General features: G+C 39.0%; 2 protein-coding genes across 3 annotated transcripts; both read right to left on the bottom strand.

Annotated features, from left to right (window-relative positions):
- Positions 1 to 946: 946 nt before the first annotated feature.
- LOC124481609 (very-long-chain (3R)-3-hydroxyacyl-CoA dehydratase-like) lies at positions 947 to 5524 on the bottom strand. Its single transcript, XM_047041712.1, has 11 exons — positions 5194 to 5524; positions 4501 to 4543; positions 4334 to 4407; positions 3982 to 4146; positions 3769 to 3820; positions 3425 to 3535; positions 3101 to 3228; positions 2838 to 2950; positions 2624 to 2730; positions 2341 to 2472; positions 947 to 2076 (listed from the first exon to the last, which is right to left on the bottom strand). The coding sequence occupies exons 1-11, from the start codon at positions 5272 to 5274 to the stop codon at positions 2000 to 2002; spliced, it is 1083 nt and encodes a 360-aa protein (XP_046897668.1). The 5' UTR covers positions 5275 to 5524; the 3' UTR covers positions 947 to 1999.
- Positions 5525 to 5620: 96 nt separating this feature from the next.
- LOC124481608 (E3 ubiquitin-protein ligase arih1) lies at positions 5621 to 15234 on the bottom strand. Of its 2 annotated transcripts, none has more exons than XM_047041710.1 (14): positions 14788 to 15234; positions 13574 to 13641; positions 13168 to 13312; positions 12780 to 12872; positions 12376 to 12431; positions 11194 to 11260; positions 10622 to 10728; positions 10365 to 10407; positions 10162 to 10233; positions 9601 to 9731; positions 8705 to 8762; positions 7954 to 8238; positions 7737 to 7849; positions 5621 to 7521 (listed from the first exon to the last, which is right to left on the bottom strand). In XM_047041710.1, exons 1-14 carry the CDS (start codon positions 15061 to 15063, stop codon positions 7437 to 7439), a joined length of 1599 nt encoding a protein of 532 aa, XP_046897666.1. In that variant the 5' UTR covers positions 15064 to 15234; the 3' UTR covers positions 5621 to 7436. The 2 variants fall into 2 exon arrangements, with proteins under 2 accessions (XP_046897666.1, XP_046897667.1); XM_047041711.1 differs by having other exon boundaries at positions 7954 to 8214.
- Between the last annotated feature and the right edge of the window lie 1011 nt (positions 15235 to 16245).

Raw genomic sequence — 16245 nt, 5'->3', positions numbered from 1 at the left:
AGGGAGAGGTGAACACACTTTAGCATTGTGTTTTTCTGGGTGTAGTGTTATGTCCCAGCATCAACCTAGGAAAAGGGAACAGATATATAAATGTTATTTTTTTTTGTATCCACGCAGCTTCATGTGCAGCCTCAGTAGCCATATCCTTAACGGCAAGGTAGAGAAGGGAAAGACACAGCCACCTGTTACTATGGCTACATAACAGGAGCTTTCGGTTTTTCGATGGGAGCAGAAAATAAAAGCCACGTGTATTAGACAAAACAACACAATGTATCTCGCGATTATTTCACATTATGTTATTTAGTCTTTACAGTGTCAAAAGAACCAAACAGAACGTGATGATATCTAGGGACAGAAATCCTAACAGCCATGATTGAAATTCAATCCACGAACCAGTGTGCACGTGTGAATTAAAGTGCCAAAAAATCATATGAAGATGTTGCAAAAGATGATGAAATATTCTTAAAAAGACAGCTGAGGAGGCGTTACAAGGTCAAATACATTCCAGAAAAATCTACCTCCAGCTATGCTACTAGAAAACAACAACGTAATAATTTTTTATAACACATAACCACAGCCTACCTTATTTCCCAGGCTTGTTTCCCAGTCCTCTGCATGCGAGGTCACTCCAGCTGTGCGTAATGGATTGAGAGATGCTGACACTAGTTTTTGGGCAGCTACAAGGGCGCACCGCGGGTCAATTCTGCAACGTAGCTCAGCATAATACCTGTAGTCTTGTAAGAGGATTAGGTGTACAGCTCTCAAATTCTCATTAACACATATACTGTGCTGTTAATTCAAGGAATTGCAGTTGATTTAGTCATGATAAAGTAGGCTTTGCGACGCTAAATGAAATCCAAGCACGTCTGCTTCGGTCGCCAAGGAATAATTGCAATTGAGAGATCTGGCAGGCGGGGTTTGGTTTGGGAATGATGAGCTTTAGTGACACAGGATTTATTTTTTAACAGAAGTAAAGGAAAACAGTGACAGCATCCCTCGCAAGGGGGGTAGTTCCGTTGGACTAGTTTGATATGTGCTTTAATAGCACGCATTAAATGTTTTCTATGGAATTCAGAATATAAAATACACAAATGTAACTTCTCCCCCCACGCAGCTTTATTACAGCAATGCAGTGCTGATCTGTCAACTGTTCATAACCCGATAACAACTCAATAATCCCTTTTTTCTTTTTATGTCCACATTCCCAGAGGTTCTGGGTCTTCAGTCAGTAAGCCAATGAACATTCAGCAGTGACAGAGAATGAGAGCAGAGAGATGAATACAGTACATCTCACATCACATGGCTATGGGAACCTATTTACTGACATTGGGAAAAGGGAAGTTTCTACAGTGTTCAGTTGAAAAGCCTTTCTGCTGAAGATGTATACTTTCAGTGACCGAGAGTGCTTCAAGAGATAAAACCAGAATGTCTTAACCAACAATAAATATGAAGCAAAAAATTAAAAGAAAGGTATACAATGATGTAGTGCATGGTGAGTTCAGTGAAGAAAAACATGTGTAGTATCCAGTTACATGTACAGTATCATAACACAGTATCACAAGATTTTCTCCAAGGTAATTCACTGTACATATGTGTTTGTGAATGTAAATACCATATGGCTTTGTAAATTACTTGACACAAGTCATATTAATGACCAATAATATGAATGCACTTCACTGTGATTTGCCTGGTCCAAATCAAGCCTCAATTAGAACAGAGTAACTTTTTTTATTTTATTACAAACATGACAATACAGTGTTCACTTTAACCTTCAATAGACTAGGTCTAATACTGCCTGATCTGTGAGTTTTTACTGGGTGTAACAGGCCAGTGTATCCTTCCATGGCAGGATAAGTTCAAATAAACTTTCCTAAATGAGGGGGAGTTAGCTAAAGAGGTGAGAGAAGGCAACCGGCAGTGAGTCCGGGGAGATCCATTCTGGTGTAAAGGGGAGGACGGTGGGGGGGTTGGAGGTAGAATGAGGACATGTTCCTCGTCTTCAGTTCATTTTCCTCTTCCTGGAGCGGAATCGTCTTCTCCTCAGCTTATACAGGTGACGGAAGTTGATGAAAAGACCTGAGAATAATTTCAAAACTCACATTTTTATCTGCATGATTATTCTGTTTGCCAGGATTATTCTGGAATGGGAATTTACGGCAAAATAAATTATTAATACAAATGGAACATCTTTAGCCAATAGATTGAGGCCACACCAAACCTCAATGTTTGCTTCTGTTCCAGAGTGCTATGCAATTGTCCTTCATATATGTTTCATTGTCTGACGGGCTGAGTGTGTGGCAGTTGGAGAGGCGGTTTGATTTCTCTGTAACAATGACTCACCCAAAAACATGAGGAGAAGGTAGAGCCGCAGTGTATATGAGAAACTGAAGGACCGGCCCAGGGCTTTGGGGAGGGGAATGCTGTACATGAGCGTCTCGTCGAAGATTGGCAGAGATTGGATCACAGCTACGGCTACATGGCAAGAAAGAGGGAGAAATAGTGACCATGGATTTTTGTAGGAAGCAGGCTGCAAAAGATTGTGTTGTGCAACCCCATCTTTAAGATTATATACAAGAAAATAAAAGGTGCTTATAAATAGGTGCATTGATTTAGTCCAACTTACCCTCTGCCACAACCCCCATTGGGTAAAGTGGCATCCAGATAGTGTATCTCAGCCAGGTTAGAAGTTTCCATTCAGTGTCAATGCATGCCAGCATGTAGAATGGGTACCTACAGCAAAGATGGGAACATATGGCATTACCATGTAGCTATGCGGTTAGATTTCAGACCTGCAATATTGTTTGTGAGTCCAAAAGCCAATTGTAGTAGACAAATACCTGAAGATCTCAATGGAGCTCCACAAGTAGAACACAAAAAAGACAACAGGCCTGTTCTGCATTTCCTCCAGGCTTCCAAAAATGACAAACAAGATCACGTTCCTCCCTGCAACCTGTCGATTAGTAAAGCAGATATCACTGATCAGAAATTCTGTGCTAGGAAACATTATCTCTCTTTGGGCCACTTCTCATCCAGAGTGCAAATTTATGTTGATTAGGGCTTTATATGTGCCTGGGACACCATGAATGATGTTGTCCTGTACCTGAATCAAGGCTGGGAGGACCCCTGTCCTGACCAGGCCCAGTGCAGGGTTAATGACTTCAGCCACAGCCATCATTTGACAGAAGTACATCATATCAGCTGTGGTGTGGAATGTGTCGTAAAAGGAATCTAAAAGAGAAAGAAGTATTGTCCTCAGTCATTTGCAATACAAATGCGGTGTCAGTGTTGCTTTATTGTATATTCAAATAAGCATATTTATAAATAGAGAGCACTCCCTTGTCAGAACAAAGGGCATGTTGTATCTGCTCCTAGAACAGAAAACTGTATTTTTTACTTTTACTTGTCTTTGACCTTGAATACTGACCTTGACCGAGTATGAAAAGGCGAACAGTCATGTTGACAAAGATCCAGGAGAAGCCAAGGAACTGCACCAGGTTGTACATAAATAGATAGCCCTTCTTCAGACCAAGGTATGCTGGACAGTCAAAACAGGAGATGTATTACAAAACTGAAGCAAACCAACTGGACTATTACATGAGTGATCCAAGCAATGACGTTGTACAGTAAATGTCCAGGATAGTATTTCACAGTATGATTCAATATAATATTTTAATTTAAAGTTAAAAAATAATGAAAACCATGTCATCAAAATATAAACAAGGACACCTTTAGTTTCAAACATAGAAGTAGAAGAAACTGGGTACTCACGATCTTTACGAACTCTTGATTCTATGCTGACCTTGTTTATTTTTTCTTCCTCCTGGGAAAGAATGTTTTAATGGACATATATCATCAACTTTGCCAAAAGAAAGCATCAATAAAGAATACTCAGATCGTTATGTCTTTCTTGTCTTTTTAAAAGCCAGCCAGTAAATCATTTTCTCACCCACTTATTACAGGGACAACCAAATAGGGTTTCACCTTAGCCTGAAGCTCCATCTCTGCATCTGATTCGTCCAGCCAGCGGTCGAAGTCTGGGACAAGGAAGAGAGGCTTCCTCTCCTGCAGAGTGAGTCGATTCCACCAGCAGTGCTCCTGCTTCTTTACCAAAATGTTCACCTGACGCTGGGTAGACTTGTGACGCACCTGTGGAGGGACACACAAAACACACACACACAGTGAGACCATAGCAGACTAAATGTTATGAGCTCTGACAAAGTTGTTCCTGATACACACATCCTGATGCATGTGTCCTATTGCCATTTAGTTTACTCTCCACATGCTCTTTGCTGAAAAAGATTGGTAGTCTAATGTAAAAATGTAAACAAGGTACCTCTGGTTTTACAGGCCCTAGAAAATCCAGGCTGAACTCGTATTCATTATCTCCTTTGGCTCCATGCCCCCGTGCTGAGAAATAATTCACATATATCAAAATATTTTTTGATGCATAAAATAAATGTACTCAAGAAAAATTCAAATAGACTACAATAAATTGCCAACCTCTAAATTGAAGGGTGTTCTCTTGCACACTGATGTCAATATTCTGAAACGGAGGATAATTTATTAATGAGCAACTACAGCCATAACCCACCCTAGAAGAATGTGTGACTCACTCAAGGATGGATGGAGCACACAATTAACAATAGTGAACATGAATCTATAGATACCGTGTTACCCGAGCACTATCACTAATTCATCTTGCATATTTAGTGACTTGCTAGAAAGCTAGGTAATGCTATACGACACGTCAGTCATCACTATTAAATGTTTCATAAGGAATGTGTTAGTCGAACATATGCGGAATGAGAGAGAATGATGTACTCAATCGTACCAGGTCAGTTAGAAGAAACGAGCAAGCTTGTGGATGTTTCAGGTTACAATGCATTTAAGTGCACTTCTTTAGCAATCAATTGGTTAGCTAAGCCTTACGTTGTAGCTAGCAAAGTTAGCTAACCCTCTGGGCTGATAGCAATTACACCCACATATGTTTGGCAACAATTAAACACTAGTTCATGACAAGATGACATACAAAGAGCCATACATTTTGCTAGTCAGTTTGAGCCCTTTTGCAATCAATCCGTCGTGGTCGGAATCATTAGCTCACTGGATAGCTGGCTGCAGTAATATAAGCTGTCTTACTTTGTAGGTTTGAGGGTTCGACAGGTCATCATCATCACTTACTGGCTCGCTTACCTTGGCATCACAGAGTTCAACACGCAGGTAAATTTCGCTATGACGTTGTGCCCAGTACACGTGTGGTGTGAGTGTCTGCATTGCTGTGGTTTATAGCTTCAGTGTTTAAAACAAATATCATAAGCAGTGCGCTTTAAAGTGAGGATGGAGAGTCTCATAGTCCATCCTGACGACCCAAACGGAAGCAGGAAACAGAAGTGAAGGCGTTCCGTTCTCTGGGCGTTCCCAAGACTGGCCCAGCCCCAGCACGTTCACTGCCTACGTGCGCGTTTCAGTCGTATGTTCACTGTATGTTAATTGTGTTGCTGCTGACGCAGTACAAATCTTGGCTGAAAGTGGGCTACATAATTGCCTTGATTATTGGTTGTTTATTGTAATTTTAAGAATGAGAGGTGGTACTTAACTACAATATCAACAGAACACAAAAGACCTACACAGTTCCTTTTTAATGACATTTACTTAAATAGGACTTTTTTTGTAAGAACGGTTACAATACATGAAAGCAACTGTATCTGAACTTCCATTTCCCAGAAGTATCAGAAACAGAGATAAAAATATCATTTTTCAGGTGACTCACGCTTTGGTGAAGAGATTTCTTTCTTTGCCAGCAGCATCAACATCCTAAATGCCAACAAACACTGAGAGAAAAGCGCTGTGCCTCACCACACCTCCGGGGCTGTCTTGTTTTGGACCTCGTAAGCTCATAAAAAAAACTGGAAAGTGTTACAAAGGTAATTGGCTTTTAGCCTATTTGTACAACCCAGTGTAAACACCACTCTCATCACAGCCTAAATGCCAGCGCTTTACAGCAGACATCTACGCAGATCTCTATGCGTGTTTGTCTTTATTTAATATGCAGCTGTATGACAAGACTTCCTTAAAGCCCACAAAGCAGGTATTATAGCCCAATTGTATTGTGCTATCGAAAGCAATACTCCTCGTCACGACAATAAGAAAAGGAAAACAAGGAAGCATTGACTGTAGCTCTGTCACAGCTTCTAGTTCTTTAGACCTAGATAATGCCGACTCCAAAGTTGAACAGTGCTTTCAGGATATAATCATCTTCCTCATTACCAAGGTGCATACAAAACCATATGAGTAAAAGCTCAAGTCTGTTAAAGTTTTTTTTTGTCTTTTTCTTTTAACAATGAGTGAATGTCACTCAATTTGGCTCTCATGAAACAGTTGGTAGTGTGTTATCTTAAAATTAGAATGTCTAGGGAAAAACTGGGGGGCTAGTAAACAAGACAGAGAGAAAGGTAAAAAAAGGATCAAACAGACAGGACTCCTTTCCCAGTCCAGTTTTCTTCTTTCAAAATGCCTCCAAAGGGATTTTGTTTTTTCAAACCCAGGGTTACAAGTTCAACATCTGCATTGCCTGTTTCTGGACCAAAATTGGACAAGATTTTAGAAAAAGGTTGGTTTAGTCATACCTACAGAAATCCTTTCATGAAAGTTTCCATTCATGTAGTCAGAATAGTTTTAAACCTATTACAACCTCATCCAATTCCAGCAAACATCAAATAACCGTTTCCAGTGTCCTGTGTACACTAGCTATGCAGCTTCCAAAACCCTAACAAAGAATGGATTCAAAAGAAGCAAGAGGAACATGTCTTCTACGCAGCAAGTATACTGAATATTTGCAAAGAATAAATATTTCTAAGTTGTAGAAAAGAAAGAAATGTGTGCCACACTTGCTGTTGCATGCATATGCATTATTTACATTTGGGGAAAAGAAAAAATCTTTCTATACTGCACACCCTATGCTTATTATTTTTTTGTGTTTGCTTTACAACCATAGTTTTGCACCTTACAATCAGCAAATCAACATTCGAAAACCCAAAACAGGCTCTAACAAGACATGGCTTGAACATGTAGCATTGAGCTGGACACAAACCCACACAAGGGAATTTTGAAGAAAAATGAAAAACATAAAATGACCTGAAAGGGAGTGATGTTACAAACTTGACCAATTGAGGGGGAGTTTTTTTCTTTTTTTCGTCCTCACGATCAAATTTTCTACAAACAATACTGTTGTACAATTAACCTTTTTTTTCTTTTTTAAATAGTCTATCTTTTTATTTTGATATAATTTATTTAATCTTGCCATAAAACAAATCCAAGAGGAAAAAACAAACAAAAGAAACGCAATATTGGGACAATCAACAGCTATGGCTGAGACCAGTGCTGCCCCAAACGCTTTGCATCAGCACTCTAGTTGGTAGATTCTTAAAAGTCTATCCTTAATCTTCAATGTACTCCCAGAGGTCCTTCTCGTAGCCCTCGTGCACATGCTGCAGCAGCACTCGTCTCCGACTCTCACAGTATCTAAGGTAGTGAACAAAGGTCAATGAAAACCTAGCAAGCAAGCCAAGGTAGTTCACTGGAGTTCAACAGTTCATTTCAAACATGCCTTTGAAATGTTGGTTATAACTTCACATTTACAACAAAGACGACAACCTAATGTGCACAAAATAGTAAGTAAACCTCAAGGTATATTACAATTTTGGGATAGCTGTCCCCGTGACTAAATGCCCCCTCACCTGTACTTGTCTTGTACTTTCTGTTTTATGTCCTGCAGGGAATCCTGGGAAATGTCCCGCTCCAGATACCCAGACAATACCTCGGTGGCATTCTCCAAGTCTGCTTGATTGTTCTAAAAATATATATATATAAAATTATAAAACACTATCTTGAACATTTTCTGCAAAGGCCAATTGCAGTGTATGGGATGTGCATAATAAACTGCCTCTTTCATACCTCAAAGATAATGGACTGGTTGTTCTTCTTGAGGTAGAAAGCGAACACGTAAGTGAACATGAGCGTGGAGCGGCACTGGCACAGCACGTCCACAGCCTTCTTCAGGAACTGCACCTCGATCCAGGACATGTTGTGCTGCTGCATCTCCTCCATCTTCTGCTTCACCTGGGCGTACAGCTTGTGCTCAAAGCGCAGGCTCTGCATGTGGTTCATGTAGCGGTTGCAGTAGAACAGGTACCTCTGCAGGGCAGCTCGGGAACGCTGGAGGAGGAGGGAGGACAACACCTGGCTCTTAATCAGAACTAGTAGCTGGGCCTGACAGACTAGGGAGACACGCCTAACGCACGCATGCTCTACACTGACAAGGCATTAGGTGTGAAAGTCAAAGGGTCTTAGAGTGCTAGTTTAGAGGCTCATTATTTGGACTTGTGTAGGTTACAGAAAGAAGAATATTCTACATACAAATAACAGATGTTTCATTTGCATTTACTAAACTTTTAAAAGGATGGGGGCTATTTAAACTTTATGAATACCATTAGGTAAAAAAACAAACAAATCCAAACCACTAAATATTGATAGGATATAATTCCAACAGATAATGTATGTAAAATAAAGAAAACTGAAGATTACTACTACAAACATACAAAATAAACGAATGATAGAAAGAAGACGTAGGTTTATGAGACGACTATGTTTGTCTGTGGTGGTACTGTGCCAGAATGAGGTTCATTAAGACTATGGTTCATATTACCTCTTGGGCATCCCTCGCTGCCTTGGCATCATCCTCATTGTAGCGGTTGCAGTTGTACCTACAAAACACAGCAATTAATTAGCTGAGTGTGAGAAAATTGTAAAGGCTGTGATTAAATACGTAGAAATATCTTCGTATGGCATAAGGTTCAAAATAGCTGCCTGTACCTGCTGAAGGATGAAGATAATAGGTGTGACATAATATTTTGGAACGGCCTTAGTATCTGACTTTATCAATGAGTTATAGTTAATTTGAACTGATCATTCTTTTTCATTGTAAAGCAGAATGTGAATCTGAGGTTGGTTTGATTCAATCTGTCTTATTCTTACAACTTCTTTCTCATTCTGAAAGTATAAGTGTAAATTGACTCAAAAAAATTTTTTTTTTTACTGAAATTACATTCTCACACAGTAAAATGGTAGCTTCATTTTTTATATATATATATATATATATATATATATATATATATATATATATATACATACACACTCAAGTTTGGAAATGTCATTATTCTCAGCGGACAGGACAGATGGTGACTACTCTGCATGTTTCCTTTTAAGACAATTTTGGACTTTGGGGTCGTCTGCTGCTAATTGAGCTTGAGACATTGAGTTTAATTTGAATGTTAGCATAGAAACGATAACTAACCCAGACAAAGTAGGACAGACCGTGTGCTCAGTTAGCATTTTACCCACAGCTACTGTGTGATCTGTGTGAAAAAATATGTAAAAGAAGATGACTTAAGGAGTGGGAATGTAGGACTTGAAAAAAAGATCCAAACTCTTTGATGGCAGTGGCAAACGTAAATATGGAGTTGACAACAAGCGAAGCAAAATAAAGGGTCACCAGGATAGGTGAAACTTGTAAACATCCAGTTGAGATGGAAATGCACCCACCAAGCAGATCCATGCGGCTCCCAGGGTCCCAAGCACACCCAACAGAACTCTGCTTTGCAATTCTGGTTTCGACACACCATGTGATTGCACCCGCCATCCTTCTCAATGGTCACATGGCATTTGGGGCACTCCTGACGGCCAAAGTTGAAAGTTGACTTGTCCGGTCACACATTGCAGTGGACCAAATACGTTTTAAGATGGTTAAAGGAATAGCCCACTCAAAATACACATTCACCTCATTTCATGTCAGAGTCAGGTATGACATATTGTATGGCCTAGTTTGCGTACCCACCACTTAACATTGAAAAAATGTCAAGCAAAACAATTAAAGTGCCATGATCTGCAATGGTATAATCCAACTACATGTTTGTGCTGGAGTATGCCATCATTTATCAGTGCACCATCACTGTTTTCCATTCAACAATTAAAGTAAGAGGTGGGTGAGAACACTGAGAAAACTACGCCATATATTGGTCTCTGACTCTCAAGATTGAATAATCTTGCTTTGTGTACATAAAGTGAGGTCAATTTGCATTTTGAGTGAAGTATCCCTTTAAATACCTTTGTATTTGCTGCGATCCAGTTGGACGTTTCACTGTCGTCGTCACATTTTTTGATCCATTTTCTCAACCACTAAATAATATGGAGAAAAAATTTACAGAAAGTTTAAAATCAGGTAGGACATACGCAATAATAATATTTAAGGAACTCTTTCTTTGGAGTATCTGCCACGGCCATGTGCAGGTTCTGTATATATAACATACCTTACATTTTACAGGATCGTGCCAGTTCTCACCACAATTGAAGCTGCAATGGTGTGTAAACAAGAATAAAATCAGGTCAATACACTGATACTTTCTGACTGACTAATGTCTACATTTAGGTGTTTGCCATGTCAATTAACATTCCAAAATGACAGATCTAACTAATCATGGATAAAATGATCGAGAAGAGAGAAAAAAAAAAACATTTAAACCATCCAACAAAACACATGACGTGCTGACTATGACTATCCCCTTACCAGAACTGCCGTCCACATTTGCATCTCACAGGCTTGGCATCTGGGTACTGGACTTTGACAACATGATGGCAGTCGGGTGCTGGACACCATTTTAACAGTCGATTGCACTGAGACAAGAAAACAGAAAGGAGCATTGATTCAGAAGATTCCTTGAATCAATCATTTTTAGTCTGTGTATACGTCAAGCTTTCCAGATTCTTATGGCGTGTTGGAATACTGTGAAAGGAGCCGAGGAGCATGGGATCTGAGCAATGAGGGGGGTGAACAAAATATGAGAAATGTTTCATGAAACATTTCTTCTGAAGTGATGTTGAAGCACAATTTCCATTGTCTTGATGTCTTTAATAGTCCCAATGCAATATCATTTTGGGGGGTATGATTACCGAGATTTAAACTGATCGTAGTTTATCAGTTTATTATAAAACAGAACACGGAAACAAGTACACCAATACCTATCAAACATAACTAGGTGCACACAGTTTTACTTTGTTAAATTGATACCAACACAGTACTGCACGGCATGGAATTAATGTGCCACACCGCTGCATATGTGAATTCTCAATTAGACTTACCTCTACAAAACTATTGGTAATCAAGTGTTGGTACTTCAACTTAACCTTGGACTCTGTTATCAGTCGCCTGTGAAAATAAATTAATTGTAGATGAGGGAGATTTTATCAAGACTCGATGGATAGAATTACATAATTTCACACTAAATTGGTATGGTGTGGTGTGTATTAGGGCTGTCCCCGACTAAGATTTTATTTGTCGATCAAGACTCGACTAAAGTGTCTGAAAACCCTTTAAAAAAAAAAAACATTTTCGCAATCTGAGTCAATGGCTGCTGGACATTGCAGATTCAACTGCTAATAGCCTACTAATAATATGACTCGTATCACCAGTCCTTTTGTAACCGAATGCCAATGGTATTTAGTATCTCTTACAATGTACTACAAATAAAAATATTGTTTGTTTAACATGCAAATCATCAGAGCGCGCTTATCACTGCCTGAAAACTAGCAGCATGCGGACTTACGTAGAAGCTGAGTGGGGAACGTTGCAACAGAGAAAGATTTTGTTGTCTTGGCCGGAGAAGATAATATCATTCGATTTGGATGTGATTCTTATAATAGGCATATTCAATTTTCAACCCAGCGTGTTAGCATGAGCGAGGTAGGGCTAGACCAACTTACGTTTTTCAGGTGGTAGGCTACATCATATTCGACATCGAACTATAAAAAATAAACCGTTGTTGGCAGAGTTTGCATTCAACGTTTTTGCGTCACCCGGTACTTTGTAAATGTACTTTAATGAAATGCTGCCATACCACAGATTTCTTTGCCATTTTGACTATCAACATCGACAAAGTAGGCTTTGGCAGAGTTTGTAGTTCTGCAGCCAATTGTGCTTGTGCCGTGTGCAAAATACCAAACCAAAACAAAGCGCAGATTAACGAAAGGGAAAACAGTAACAACTTTTCTTTTAAATTATGTTTTTAGAGTTGGTTTATTTGTCTTAAATAATATAACATACAATTTCTGTTGAACATTTTGTTAATTCAGCAATGATGACACAAGCAGGAATCAGATCTCACACTGCCATATGGCAGCTTGACTAAAAAAATCGTAGTCGACCAAGAGCATATTGACCAGAAAATCGACTAGTCGAGTAAGTGGGGACAGCCCTAGTGTGTGTGCTCCTGCTGTTGTTTTTCACTTGAAAAGAAAAGTAACTATTTGGAACTGATTACTTACATGACTGTGTTGTCATCCACCAATATATCACAGCTGTGAGCAGGACAGGAGATTGTCTTTAAAAAGGAGAACAAATGAAATTTAACAGCTAAATCAATAGACAAACTGGTTTTATACAACTATTCGGTTGGTAGATGTAAATGTAAGTAAATGTAAATAAACAACTGATCTGGGAGCCACCGAAAAATCCATACTCTGCACAGAATGCAAAGAAACTAACAAACACATTGAAAACATAGCCTGTGATAACTAAGAGATTAGATTGTGGCTCAATAATCTGAATGCTGGAATCAGCAAACTTTTACTTGTTTACAGCTATAGGCTTCTTCACACTACTTTTAAACAGATAAATCATCAAAACATCAACTGTGTGAGGGGATAAAAGCACTCTGTGTGGCTCCTACCTGTCCCATTCCCTCCTCAATGATTTTAGTAGTCAAGTAGTCCCCCCAACACTGCATACAGAACTTGTGTCCACACTCCAAGCCGGTGAAGTACTATAAATGGAAACAAATTCTTAAAACACGATTCAGAACTGTTCTAATGCTGGGGGGGGGGGACGATAACTTTTAGATCGCTATCGTACGCCAACTTAAGTAGCATGACAACAGTATTTTGGCAAAACATGCTGTAAGAGTATCTATACATTCAAGCAAAACTTTAGTGGGTAAGACTTTTTTTTTTCAACAAAGTACATAGTAAAACGGGCTACTGGCTGTGATTGCAAAGTGAACTTCAATCAAACTAGTGTCTATAACATACCGACCAAAATGTGTTCTTCCTGGTACTAACCGAGTTAGGGTAGTTCAGATAGCAAATTTGACAGGGCATATCCTGAGCTGAAGACCTTGTGTTCATCAATCGTGTCCTTGATTTCTTACTGGGATTGATGACATGGCATTCTGAGAACAACTTGTCGAGGTTCCCGTCAAAATACCTGGATGACAACAAAGTATTTAAGACATTTGGAAAGGTATGATACTTTATAGTACTCAAGTTGTAAGCTAAATTAAATCCCATGTCATGGGTCCCATAGCATGAGTAAAGAAATGTAACCATCAATAACGTAATTGAGCAAAGCAGTCAACACAACATATTAGAATATGTTTCTGGCCATAGCAACCAATTGTATTATACTAAGCTTTAGTGTCAATTTAGTACAGAAAATGGCTAATTAATAATACATTCACAAACTAACCTTTCCATCAGTTTCTCTTTGTCCCAGTTGAAATGACTAAGAAGTATTCTTGTTATTGTAGCAGGGTTCTACAGAACAGTAGAAGTTGGAAGAAGGAAAAAAAACATTTAACATTTATATATAGTCTATGACACAAACCAAAAGCTACTTTGTTAAAGATTGGTTGTAGCAATAAGACTACATGTCGGAGATACTTGATAGAATACATTACTTCCGTTTAATGGAGGCAAGTTAACCACGGCAACCAATACACGTAAATAAGCCTTCTAATTTCATTGAAGTCAAACTTAACGGCTGGCATAAGTAGCAAAGATTCTGAATTCGGCCATGTTGTTTAAGGCCTTGATAGCTTGCAACCACAGAAATTAGTTTACATGTCAGATGGCTGTGACTCAGGTGGAATTTGTAGCTAGCTACTCCCGCTTGCTAGCTACTGTAGCACTAATCCCCAAAGAAAGTTTTTACTAATCTTAATGAAAATCAACATTCTCTTCACCTATTAATAAACTATTTGAACCATAAACATGATGACCTACTTTGAGCTTAATTGTCCAGTTACACGAGATTAAGTCTAATGACATGACTATTGAGATCAGTAGCTAGGTTGATGGATCTTCTGTTTTCTACGCTAGTTGTGCTATTTAGCATGTCAGCTTGCTAACCAGCTAGCTAGCGAACTTTAGCTTTCAGACGGGATAGTTATCTAGCTAGATAGCTAGCTTTCAAGAGATTGCCAACTTGGCCAACCGTATCAATCACATACAACCCAGTCAAGTTAGCTTAATAAAAGCAAACTTCACGTTGATTCTGTCAATTGGATTTCTATATATATAATTCACATAACATGACAGTAAACTACCAAGCTGACTATCCAACTGTCCCCAATGCCAATTACTGTAAAAAAGTTACTGACCTAGATGGCTAGCCAACAACTAGTGCTAGCTAACAAGCTCGCCTACGCTTAACAAGCTAGGCTAACGTAAGCTAATTTACCCGACAAGTATATTAGCCAGTAAATCGCTTAGTTGACACATGTATCAGTGAATGTGGGTTATACACAAGGTAGTTACCCAACATGGGTACCTAACATTCAATCACCTATATTATCACAACTAGCAAGCCGACATCACTGTGTTCATGTTTAATAACCTGCGGCCTATCGATATACAACATCCACGGCCTTTCCTGAGATCAGTATGCCTCCAAACACTCACCTGGATGACCTCGTTGACCTCCCTGATACACTCCACCATATGCTGAAGGATCTGTTCAGCAGTCAGTACTTCGAATCGATAGTCCTCTTCGTCTTGGCCGGGGCCTAAGCCACTGCCACCAGTCTCCCCACATTCATCTCGTTCACCACCGGCCACAACAGGGTCAACCAACTCCACTTCCAGGGTGTCGTCGTCGGGATCCTCTTCGTTGCTGTCTTCGCTGCATTCCTCCTCCTCGTCGTCGAATTCATAGTTATAACCCTCGTCTGAGTCCATTACTCTGCCAACTTTGTATTATAGCAAAGTAATATATGAACTGAAGACGTTAATATATGTGTGGACTTCGCTGTAACAGGAGACGATATATTTCGAGAGGGGAAAATATTTCCGTAGCCGGAGTACAACAACATGAGCGCAGCTGCTGCTACACCAACAAAGAGACGCGGCGTCAGTTACTGACGGCCAACTTACGTCACTACATATGAAAAACTTTTGTGAAGTTTAAATTGTTTATTCATATTCATCCTCAATATACTTATTATACTCTTTTAAAGAGGGTGTGATTTAGTATCACATGAATATTTAGAGTGTAAAACGTTAAAAAAAATTCTTCTCAATAATAAAGCTCCCATATAAGGTGTATAAAAAAGGACACATTTTACATATAGGCTACCTTGGAAATATGAGTGAGTGTTGTTTAATGTCACTTGTCCCATTCACAAAAAAGCTTTCCAGCATATCTTTGCCCTGCAAAAGAGCATGACACAGGAAAGCTTTTTCCCACCACTAGATGACACCACGTAGCTAGCTACCTAATTGTTAAGTGATGAGGGAGAGCTGTACAATCAACCAGGCTGTTCGATGACTATTGGTCTACATTAATAGGTTTATTTAGAAGTAATAAACAACTCACTACCTGTTTCTATCAGAAATGCTTCTTCGTTTAGCCAATTTAAGAATGTGCTTAAAACCTACCTTTTCAATAAGGTTAATCAGGTTTAATAATGTTAATTTAATTGTGTATGGTCTTATTATTGCTGTTAATTATGTTACATGATTGCAAGTTTTACTTTGTACTTTATTGTAAAGTGTAAATTTAAAAATACAATGTTATTCTTCTTAATGTATGTCGCTGTGTGTTAAAGAAAGAAAGAAAATAATACAAAAAGTTTCAGCATTTTCTGATTGTCAATTCATCCTTTTTTTGCATTTTTCTGTTCATACTTGTCTTAATCTTCTCCTCTTTGAGTGCACATGTATGTAACAAATTATTGCTCCAAAATAGTGCCTGTAGTTAACCAATGGAAGTGACTGCAATACTAAATTTTGGTAGGCCTATGTAACTGCAAATGCTACTTAATTTCAGTACAAGCTCCCTGGGGTACATACTGAATACTCTCTCACACACACGCACACACATAAAGCTTGGTTGGTTGGTCATTGTATCTTTGAGGGGGC

The sequence above is a fragment of the Hypomesus transpacificus genome, chromosome 19, assembly GCF_021917145.1.
Source record: "Hypomesus transpacificus isolate Combined female chromosome 19, fHypTra1, whole genome shotgun sequence".
Taxonomy (NCBI): domain Eukaryota; kingdom Metazoa; phylum Chordata; class Actinopteri; order Osmeriformes; family Osmeridae; genus Hypomesus; species Hypomesus transpacificus.
This window is presented reverse-complemented; position numbering and strand designations above follow the sequence as displayed.

What these genes read in the sequence shown, in the direction of transcription:
- LOC124481609 (XM_047041712.1), bottom strand. Translation starts at nt 5,274, where the DNA reads ATGCAGACACTCACACCACACGTGTACTGGGCACAACGTCATAGCGAA. An exon ending in CCTTTTCATACTCGGTCAAG is followed by an intron (nt 3,229 to 3,424) that starts GTCAGTATTCAA and finishes TTTCTCTTTTAG; the next exon opens with ATTCCTTTTACGACACATTC. An exon ending in AATGGGGGTTGTGGCAGAGG is followed by an intron (nt 2,473 to 2,623) that starts GTAAGTTGGACT and finishes CTTGCCATGTAG; the next exon opens with CCGTAGCTGTGATCCAATCT.
- LOC124481608 (XM_047041710.1), bottom strand. Translation starts at nt 15,063, where the DNA reads ATGGACTCAGACGAGGGTTATAACTATGAATTCGACGACGAGGAGGAG. An exon ending in GGATCGCAGCAAATACAAAG is followed by an intron (nt 9,732 to 10,161) that starts GTATTTAAAGGG and finishes TTTGGCCGTCAG; the next exon opens with GAGTGCCCCAAATGCCATGT. An exon ending in AAAGTACAAGACAAGTACAG is followed by an intron (nt 7,522 to 7,736) that starts GTGAGGGGGCAT and finishes TCACTACCTTAG; the next exon opens with ATACTGTGAGAGTCGGAGAC.